General features: G+C 30.8%; 1 protein-coding gene across 1 annotated transcript; it reads right to left on the reverse strand.

Annotated features, from left to right (window-relative positions):
- Positions 1-3938: 3938 nt before the first annotated feature.
- On the reverse strand, positions 3939-11489 carry LOC149248977 (uncharacterized). Its single transcript, XM_089456145.1, has 3 exons — positions 11208-11489; positions 4849-4978; positions 3939-4740 (listed from the first exon to the last, which is right to left on the reverse strand). The coding sequence occupies exons 1-3, from the start codon at positions 11326-11328 to the stop codon at positions 4143-4145; spliced, it is 849 nt and encodes a 282-aa protein (XP_089312271.1). The 5' UTR covers positions 11329-11489; the 3' UTR covers positions 3939-4142.
- Positions 11490-11832: the final 343 nt, after the last annotated feature.

An 11832-nucleotide genomic window follows, 5' to 3' on the forward strand; every position in this document is an offset into this window, starting at 1 on the left:
TCATTAACCGCCCACCTATTCCCCTAGTTCAAAGCACAGTTCTTCATCTTCGACATTTTTCTATATTTTTCACTAACTAAACTTCTAGGGCCGTTTTAGGTCCCAAATGATTTTTTTTTTACGTGGAATTGGACTTGTCCATAGTTGTAAGCTTTGGCCTAGGCCCAATCAAAATGTGTACTTCTTTGCTAAGCCTTTCCAATGGGCTACTAAGCATGTCAAATACAGATCATATGGAAATTCCACAACGTAGGGAAGTTGATGTACCAACTAAGCTCATCGGGGCCATAAAACGTTTGGTGTTTCATCTCCAAGGTTTAGGCTTTTTGATGTTTAAAGTTTATTCACTGCTTCTTTATGTTAAAAATGGCTTTTCAGCCTCATTGTAATACGCTCTAGTAAATGCACATTTCATCACATCTCTTCTCAGGGATAAGCTACAACCAATCAAGCGTGTTTGTTTCATTCTTCATTATTTACACTTTCAACACATTCGACTTATTACTAAAAGTCAAGTTCTATTGTATCTTTGTGTTCCTATTATAAAAAGGTATTTCATTTCGTTCCCTTGATTAATCCAAATTATATTGACCATACCAATATTAGTGGATGTTAATAATCAACATCATAAAAATATATATAAACTTAAAATATATATTTATGATATTATAGATGAATAAAGATACATTTAGTTTATTAATGGGTGATTGTGATGAGGGAAACTAGTCTCCCCACCAGTTTAATGATTATAAGCATTATCAACATTATGTCTAATTTATCTAATAATATTCAAAAACGTATCTTCAGAAAACTAACTTTATATGTTTATAAAAAAAACTAGATAAATAATATAATAAAAAACAATAGTAACTAGATTATGATCTTAACACAGAAGGGGCGTTGGATCTACTCCACCACCTTCCCTTCATTGGATCCCATGTCTAGTTTTTCCAATGGTTACCTTGGAGCTAAAGGATGGTCCTCCCACTTGGAAATGATGGGTTGGTTGGCAACCAACCTTATCCTCCTAAAATTGAATGAATTTGTGCTCTATGACCCAAGTTACCATGAACCCCATAGTAAAGACCCACATAGCATCTCCAACTTGGCATCAAAAAATATCAATAGTATGCAAGATATCCTCCACATGATCTTGATTTAGTGAATCTATCATATATCACATGTGTTCATGGGATATTAAAGAGAAGTAGTATTTTCAATCGATATTGATAAATACATCCCAAAATCCTTTATTTGGAAGCTCGTCCCAATGTATATTTGCAATAATAAAAAAACATTACTTTAACTAGTACGACTTTTATATTACCAATACCTATAAACTTCTTAATACACCTCTCCACCCAACCACACCCTCTCCTTCTTGCCCCCTAATACCTACAATATATTGACTATACTTTTGATAATTGAAAACACTCCTTTATGAATGAATATGATAAGAAATTAGTCAATAAGGTGAATCCCTTGTGATATCCTAATGGGTTACCTGAGTTCTCTCTAAAGATTAAGATGTATTGTTCTTTAGGATCTAATATGTTTCAATAATTTTGAAGTATTTTATCTCTGTAGAGTGAGAATGGATAATGTTAGATACCCAACCCTATAATATTCAAGAATCTGGTCCTTAATTGAGTCCTTCCTCCTATAATCCATCTCTATATTTATCTCGTCCATCACTTTTTTTCCCTTCGAGCACTTATGATGATATCATTTTTCTACTTACTAGGCATCTTCAATAGCTCTAGAAGGGTGGGTGTGATGTGTAGAAGACAAGAAATTTAAATATTTCTTCCCCTTTCTCCCTCCTCTGGATTTCTCTCCTCCCCTCACCATTATACTTTTAAGAATAAATAACTTCCAACCAACATGACCCGCACCTACCCTCCTCCCACTTAGACAGGGAAAAGAAAATAGGGATCCTTAAACAAGGAGTGTCACTAGCTACATAAAACTAACCTTAGAATATGAGTTGAGGTACTTGCATTGTCATGCTTAATAGATATATCCTACTCTAAAGGGTCCTTCAATCTAGAATAACCTCAAATGACATAACAGGGATAATATGCAAAGGCAAAATGATAACATAAAGAGTCCAAAAGATAACTATAAAAATATGGAGCAAAAGTGTACCCTCCCTAGCCAATCCCACCATGCTCAATGAAAACCCTCACTAGCCAACCCCACCATGCTTAATGAAACTATTGTCATATCCTATAAATACCTAAATCCCTTCAAAGTACTAATGCACCTTTTCTAGTCATAATTTCACCCTTGGAGACCATATATCCTTTGCTAAACAAAACCTACATCCATATCACTCATTGTTAGTGATGTTAAGGTTGCAAGCCAAACCTTTCCTACATCATGATGGTATTAAACATAGAAAGAGCTCACACTCCTCCCCCATCATTCCATTGCATGTCTAATCCGAGTGGAATAACTATCCCCTATCCTAGTGCTTGTTTGTGTGTGTGGCCACAAGGAAAGGTGGATGCATAACAAGTTAGAGAATAACGTCCTGTCTAGTCACTATCCCAATTAATAAATACAATCAAGTTTGTTTTATTATAATTTAATAAAAATATGAGAATAAATTTTATTGAATTATTATTTTGTTTTATCATAATTTAATAAAAATTAATTATATACTTTATTTATTTTAAATTATAAATAAAATCATTTTTAAATTAGTTTTGGTTACTTTGAAAAATGGTCCTCATCTTTATTTTTATGAAATATTTACAAATGATTTAATATATTTAAATTACACTATTCTAATTAATTTAAATATTAGTTTAATTATGTTATTTTTTATATATTTAGAGTGCAATTTAGATAATAAAAAGCTAAAATTTCCCCATAACTTTATCACTAAGTAAAAAAGAGAAAATCTAAAATGATTAAATTACAATTTAATCTAAACCTATGTGTGTGAGGTTAGGTTGATTATCATTGAGTGGTATGTTATTTCTAGAATCTAAATATAATGGGATGTTATCACTTACTAGGTTTGTGTTAATCTCTGATTTTGGTCGCCTTTTGGAAAAGTTTAATTTCCCCAAAAATGACTTCCATGCTAAATATACTTTCACAACTCTGATGTTATCACCTACCATGTTTGTGTTAATCTCTGATTTTGGAAACATTTTGGAATAGTTTAATTTCCCCAAAAATAACTTCCATCTTCATCTATTTTATAAAAAAATTAAACTTGAAATCATATAAAATTAAAGTCTACTCAAACTAAGTAATTTAAATCTCATATATTTTATATGAGATAATTAATAATTTGATAAAACTCTATAACTATTAAAATGTTTACCAATAATACTTCCATCTTCATCTCTTTTATAAAAAAAATTAAACTTAAAATCATATAAATTAAAGTCTACTCAAACTAAGTAATTTACTTAAATCTCATATATTTTATATGAGATAATTAATAATTTGATAAAACTCTATAACTATTAAAATGTTTACCAATAATTTAATATTGAGAAAGCTTAATTCCTCATATAAAATTTAATATGAGGAAGCATATTACTCTAAACGGTAAATATTGCCATATATACTAATACGTTTACTATTATTTTTTTAAATCTGAAATATAATTATTATAATAACATATATACTAATACGTTTATTATTATTATTTTAAATCTAAAATATAATTATTATAATAACAAACTACAACCCCATTGCAAATATATAATAATAAAATTTAAAATATTTACTTAATATCCTTTTAGTACTATATATTAAAATATACACCGGCTGAATAAGGTCATGAATCACTCTCCTGTGCATACAATCATATTAGAGTATTGAGTTAAACATTGCAAATATATAATAATAAAATTTAAAATATTTACTTAATATCTTTTTAATACTATATATTAAAATATAGACCGGCTGAATGAGGTCATGAATCACTCTCCTGTGCATACAATCATATTAGAGTTAAAAAGGTCGAAAGTAAATTACAAAGGATAACCCAAAGGCTGAATGCCCTGCATTGATTGACTGATTAGCTATAACAGATCTGATCTCGTGGCTTCACCTCTACACCGTGGCGTTGGCTTCCTCGTTGACCATTATTAAGCAATCCTATTGATCACCAACCACTACTTCTCCCATCCCAGGCAACCCTTACCTCTTCTGCCTAGCGACATTAATGTCCGTTGTTGCCCAGAATCGTCGCAATCATCCTGATCTTGAGACTGGATTTTAAAGTACTGATCAAAGTCGGCCCATAAAATTGCTGGCGCACTAAATTGGGGGAGGGGATTATGGAAAGGGTATGGCTCAGCTACTGGATAAACATTACTGAAATCAGCTGCATTGGGATTATGGAAAGTTACGTGGTTGTAATCAATTCCAACAAATTCATTATTTCTTTGTTGAACATTAAATTGCTCATGCTTTAAATCCAATACGTCCTCAACACGATAGTGCTGATTTTCTGCAGAGGTAACTACATTAAAGATGTTATTAATTGACTGCATGTGACTGTCAGGAATAACCCCCAACGGCTTGGCAGAGTGAAGCGACATATAAGGATCTGGAGCGTGAGAAGGAATATTACATTTGGGGTTGTTGTTACCGTTGGGTTCCGTGGAGGAGGAAGAGAGAAGCCCTCCCTTCCTCTTGATGCAAGAATTCCAATGGTTCTTGATCTCATTGTCTGTACGTCCAGGCAAATGGGCAGCAATTTGAGACCACCTGTGTAGGTAATGCCATTCATTTCCAAATCAAAGGAAAGGAAAGTGAGCATGGATTCACTTGAACAATTATTAACAAAGAAGATTAGGAATTGACAAAAATGAAAACCTGTTGCCGATAAGAGAATGCAAATGTCTGATCGTTTGGTCTTCCTCGTAGGAAATCGGGCTGTGGTTAAGGCCAGGTCGTAAGTAGTTCATCCATCTCAGCCTGCAGCTCTTTCCGCATCTCCGCAGACCTGTATACACGTTCAGAAAAACTTATAAGGTGCTCTACCACTCAAAGTTGTCTTTTATTTTTGCATTTACTGAGTTTAGATATTTTATAATTTGGTTTTTCGTCACTGGTAATATAATTTTTAGGTTATATTAATAGTATATATATTTTTATTTAAATTAAAATTTTAAATATATGAGCTAATTAGGTTGATAAAGTTTTCCTGAATTATATAAATTTAGCAATTTAAGTGTGAAGTTTCAAGAAATTTAAATTTATTTATTTAATTTGACCAGTTTATATTGTATGGTATTTTGTCGAAATTTATTATGGTTTAGATCATTGTTTCAGTTCATATAATGATTTTTTGAATTTATAATTAATAAATATTTTATTGTGATGTTGCACAAATTTTTTTCCCATAAAAATATCCATATAAAAGTATTTTTTTCAAATATAATTACTTGAAATTTAAATTAAATAGAAAATTAGTATTAACACAATACAAATAAATACAAGTTTAATAATTGCAAAAAATATTTCATAGAAATCTGTGCATTCCATATTAGAGTAACTTTATGTGACTTTTCTAGCTTTATAGCTCTCAACGTTACCATCAAGTGATTTCTTCAATGTGTAGACCCATTACATACAACAACTTTTCTAACTTTAGAAACTTTTACCATGTTTCAAGTTATCAACTCCTTTTTTCAATGTATAGACCCATTACATACAACAACCTTTCTAACTTTAGAAACATTTTCCATGTCTCAAGTTTTATTCTTCTCTAAGACATACATTTTTTCTTTCATTGCCACCTTCCATTTGGAACCATTGATAACATATATTACTTGCTAATAACGAGAAGGTCCCATGTCATTGGTAACCAAAATAGCATATGAAGTAAAATTGATATAACTTGTAGGAGGGATTCTCTCCCTTGCAAATATTCAAAGTTTTCGTTGTGAGATTTCGACATTTCCCTAAATGGCTTTAGCATTTATTACTTTTTATCATTAAAAGTTTCTTTTTTCTTACTTGTGTTTATAGATAGTTGGGTTTCCAACTGAATTTCTTGATTTAATGACCCATGTTTTTGCACATATTCCTATTTCAAAGGATCTTCTAAACTTTCTGACTTAATGAGAGGAGATTAATCAAATATCACATCGTTGTTGATGATAATGTTGTTGGTAGTAGGAGCCCAAAAAATATGTATCCCGTAGAAACATCATGATGCCCAATAAATATGTCATTCTTTGATCTATGGCCTAAGTTAGAATGTTGATTCTTAGGAGTAAGAGTGCACACTTCACAACCAAAAATATTTAAATTTAAATAATCATTGGGATGAATTTCTGAGATCTCTTCAAGGATTTTACAATTTATTGCGACTGATGGCAATGAATTTGCAAGATAAAAAGTAGTAGTGACTACTTTATGTCCACAACTCTTGATGCAAATTGACATTGTTGAGCATGCTTCTTGTTCTTTCTAGAAGAGCCATCTTCATGCTTTCTTCTATGCCATTTGTTGGGGAGAATATACAATGGTTTTGTGTCTCACTATCCTAGGTTCTTTACAATATTTTTTTAAATTCTAAAGAACATAACTCACCTCCATTGTCTATTCTTAAACATTTGCTTGTTTTCCCAATTTTATTTTCTACCATTAGTTGAAATAGTTTAAATGCGTTAAACACATCAAATTCTCTTTTGAAAACATAACCCACACTTTTCTTGAGAAATCATTTACTAATGTTACAAAATATGATGATCCTCCAAAATAAAGAGTAGGGGATGTCCCAAAAACATCAGAATGAATATAATCAAGAATTCCTCTACTAGCATGATTGCCTACTTTAAATTTACGTCTACATTTCTTTCAAAATATACAATGTTTGGATAAATTCAGATCTGGATATTTCAAATTTGGAAGTAGTTTGTGGTTCATCAGTACTTGTAGTACTCTTTGGCTCATATGTCCTAGTCAGTGATTCCATAAATGAGTGGATTTAGTTGTATCTTCACATGTTGTCATCACTTTATTAACATAGATACTTCCATCTAGCTTATAAAAATTTCATGTCTTAGCACCCTCAATAACCACCAAGGTGCCCTGGATGCTTTCAGTGCTCCATTGCGAGCTATAAACTTATGACCTTAGAATTCAAAGCTCCCAAAGATATCAAATTATTCTTTAATTCAAGCACATCTATAATAATGGTTAATGTTCTTATAATACCATAAAAAATTTAAATTTTTGGCATTTCCCACCTAAACAATCTTACAAGAAATGCTATTTCCCATCAGAACAATTAAACCATCAATTTTTCATATGAAGAAAACCAATTTCTATGTAGACACATATGATGAGAGGTGCCAAAATCTAACAACCAATATTTATAGTGTTGAGAAACATTACTATAGACAAAACTTCATCAATCCTACTTAAGTTTGATTTATCTGGATCTTGATGTCATCCTTGGAATCATGTCTCTTATAACAATCCTTCTTAATATGCCCATTGTTGTTATAATACCAACATCTAATTTTACTATTTTTTTCTTTGGAATTGGATCTAGATGTACCTCTCAACTTTTCTCATTTTCCTTGGACTCCCCTACAATATTTTTTCTTCTCATATAAAGGTTTCAGTACTTGATGTATTCCTCATCTCTAATTAATCAAACTTACAAAATGATCTTGTGATTCAGAAAATGAACATTGTGGTGTAATTTCCTCATCTTTACAATCGATTTTAAAATCCATGCTATTCAAATTACAAGCAAGAGTATTAATTACATTCAAGCGATCTACGATTTTTGTACCTATTCTCATTTACAGACTATATAGTTGCCTCTTTAACTATATATGATTCATAAAATACTTTGTCATATAAAATCCTTCTAACTTGGTCCATAAGCCTACTGCTATTACTTCTCTAATTATGTTAAACAAGACATCACTAGCTAGACATAACTGAATTGTACTAAGGGCTCTAGCATCTAGACCCTTCCAATCTCCATGAGTCATCATTGCACATTTATTCTTGTTGCCCCCTAATGCCTTCTACAATCCTTGTTATACTAATAAATCTCATAATTTTAATTTCCATAATTCAAAATTATCTTTGCCATTAAATTTCTCAACTTGAAATTTAGTAATTGTCACCTTTTCCATTATTCTCTATACAAGGGCTCTCCATCATTTTTTTGTGTCAATTTGAAAAAAAAATACTTTCACAACCCCTATTTTTCAATTTAAAAACCTTATTTTAGAGAAACACGATTTTTCATAACTTGTTTTTTAAACCCCCAAAAACCTTATTTTTCAACTGATTCTCAAATTCGATTACTTGGAAAGTTTATGTATATTATTAAAATATATTTAGCCTTCGCCCAAATTTAAATTCCATCTAACTTTAATTTAACTATATACACTTGTACAAGATAAAAATGTACCATGTTTCTTTGACTTCTCTTCATCTACAGTCAATGTGTGTTGCATGGGGAGTCATTCTCGTACCTCAACTTCTTAATGAATTCAGTTCTTTTCCAAGGTTCTTTCATTTTTTTCTCACTATGAACTTGCCTGGCCTCTTCTAAACATGACTTGGTTAGGGTTTCAGGAATAACCTTTTTTTTCACATTGGTAAAAAACCCTCCTTTGCACACAAATCAAAGACCCGATGGCTTCCTTTACATGAAAACTATGGTTTTTTCTTTCGCTACTATGGTTCAAAGACCCAACCTCCTAAGTGGCTCTCTTCCACCCGAAAACCCTCACTGTACTTGACATAATCCTTTGTGATAACTCTCTTCCAGTCGTCGACCCTCACTTTGTCGATTGATGTAGCCCTCTATGGCTCTCTTCCCCTTGAACTCAACAACAGTCTACGACTCCCTTTTCACCCACAATTAATTCTTTGATTTTTAGTATAGGCACCCTTCTACAGCTCCCTTTTCACCCACAATTACCATCTATACTCAACATCATGGTTAGATGTTCTATATTACTTTGGGACACCAAGTCTTTAGGAAGAAAATTGACAGCAAGAGCTACCTTCATGTCGATTCGTACCAACATCCATCCCAAAAATTTGGGGTCCTTAACACTCTTGCTTTTAGAGCCCTCACAATCTCCAACGTTGATCACCTTGACGAGGAGATTAAGCACTTAACCTTTTTCTTCAAGGATATAGGATACAAGGGAAAATATATTAAGAAGGCTATAAAAATGGTTGAAGAAAAGGTCCTCCCTAAGGGCCCTAAAGAAAATTGTGGGACAATTTATCTTACATTCATTGAAGGGGTTACAGATAAAATCGCCAAGGTTCTAAGAAATAATGACATATTCACTCAGTTTACCACTTGTGAGCAATTAAACAAAACATCAGATCTATTAAGGATAGCATCGATCAACATGAGCTCAAGGTAGTTGATAAGATTGATTGTTCTTGCAGCAAAAGCTATATTGGAGAGACAGGGCATCCCTTAAAAACTATACTTAAAGAACATGGAGCAGATATCAAGAATGGGATATCACGCACTTCAGCACTTGCAAAACACTCATCAAAAACCAAGGATCATGTTTTTCTCGAGAGTGCCAAGATTATCTTTAGGGAGGATCATTATCAAAAAAGGAAAATGACAGATGCGCTTGAGATAAGGAAATGTTTGAATAACCTCAACAGGGATGGTGGGAATGAGATCAATGGAAATTGGCTTGCAGTGATTAGGCATATCAATACTTCCAGGTCTTCTAAGATATAGTACTCGAGGTATGAACCCTCTTTCCTCACCTTACTCTCTAATTATTTATGAAACATAAATAAACTAATAAACAAATACTTATAAAGAGTAATAAATGGCTTTAATTAATAATTAAAAACTACTCCGTATAAGAAATTTATTAAAAATTTTAAAAATTATAACAAACTCATCCTGAATTAAGTATTAATTATTAATAAATTAATAATTTATTATTTATTTATAATATGTATTCATAATAATTATTTATTTCTTAATTAAGAATTAAATTATTAATCATTATTAACTAAATAATTAAATAATTATTATTAACATTATTATTATTTATTAGTTAATAATCATTATTATTTTATTTGTAATATATAAAAATTAATTCTACTTATTAAAATTAGTACTTTCTCTGAGTAATAATCTTATTATTACTAATAGGTATTAATATTAATTTAACATAATAATTGTAAATAGATAAATAGTTATATATTTCATCATAAAATTAATATAATATAAATTAGTAAATTAATATTACTTATAAATTATCTAACTTTTCACTTTTTAATAAATCGTTATCAATATTAATTTAGTAATAATTAGTAATAATTAAAACAATTTTTTAATTAATTTAGTGTTTCATATAAAAAAGATATTAATTTATTACATATTTTATAAAATAATTTAATAATGAGTTTTATAAAATTTATTAAGTTGAGGATGTAAATTTCACTTAAATAAAAAATCTGTAGGAAAAAAAATTTGGATATTTGATAATAAAAATTAAAAGCAATGATTATTAAATATTACTTAATAATAAGACAATTACATTTAATATAATAAATTAAATATTTTTATCTATTAATTAGTTTCATTTAGATTTAGGTTTAGCTTTTAAAAATTAGGTAGATTTTTGTTTTTATGTATTTATGCATTAGGTATTTATCTGTTCTGGTTGGTAAGCTCATTCTTCAATCTATCACTTATGTATGAAGATGGATCCTTTTTGAGATTGGCAACTTAGAAAGACGCATACAATACTATAATAAAAATTCTCTAAATAAAACAACCAAAAAAACTTAAAATCTAATATAATCTATATTTTTATATAACTACACAGATTCTATAGATTCTATATAATGTATATTTTTATATAACTCCGTAATCTCGGAGATCGTGTAGGGATGCACATTATCAGATGAACATAAATAAATAAATAAAGAAGTTATTTTACATTAAAAAATTAAATAGATATTGTATTATTGAACATTGCTCCAATACTATAAATTGAAAAAAGAAAAGAAATTGTTATATATAGTCATTTGTATTCCATTGATCTATATACTGACACTAAATTTTTTGGGAAAACGAAAGAGTAATCCGCTGAATGTTACGGTTGTCACTCAGCTATTTAAAGATATTGAATTGAAGATAGCAGCAGAATAAAATTGAAATTAAAAGGGAATGGGTACTTCATTAATTGATTAATTACCAGTTTGCTTTGCCACCCAATCCCAGGAGCAGCCCATAAGGTACTTCTTCTTCATCATATAATTGACGAGTTTCTCATCTTCTTCAGGTGACCAGCGACTTTTTCTCATTTTTCTTTCCATGGAAATGGGATCACTTCTCCTTGCGCTCGTGTGATTTGCCTACCGATTGATGCTCTGTCCAAGTGATCGAGTTTGGTTGTGTTCTGGGACACATGCACCACAAGAGTGTTTGAAAATCCTGCAGAGGGATGAGCCAATACCGCGTAGTATTGTTATGCTTTCCATGGTATATATATATATATATATCATTTTTACTTATTTCTTCTCTTCCTTCGCATGACAGGAATCCTACCGCATATAACATATAACATCTCAACGAACATTGCAGAAAACGTCCAATCACTCACTTGAAGTTGAAAATGATAAATCATATATTTTTCTTACTCTCCGCCACATTTTTAAACACAAGCACGACAAACCCCTGCAACGGATGAGCCCATACTCACTTCTCATTTCCTTCCTTCGGATGACGAGAACCCCAACTCGCTGCCTCCGCATACAACATATCAACGAACATTGCAGAAGACGTCCTACCAGTTACTTGCTCTTGAAAATGATAAATCA

This window comes from Pinus tabuliformis, chromosome 7, assembly GCF_031772625.1.
Source record: "Pinus tabuliformis cultivar Carrire ecotype Pingquan chromosome 7, CPIR1, whole genome shotgun sequence".
Lineage (NCBI taxonomy): Eukaryota > Viridiplantae > Streptophyta > Pinopsida > Pinales > Pinaceae > Pinus > Pinus tabuliformis.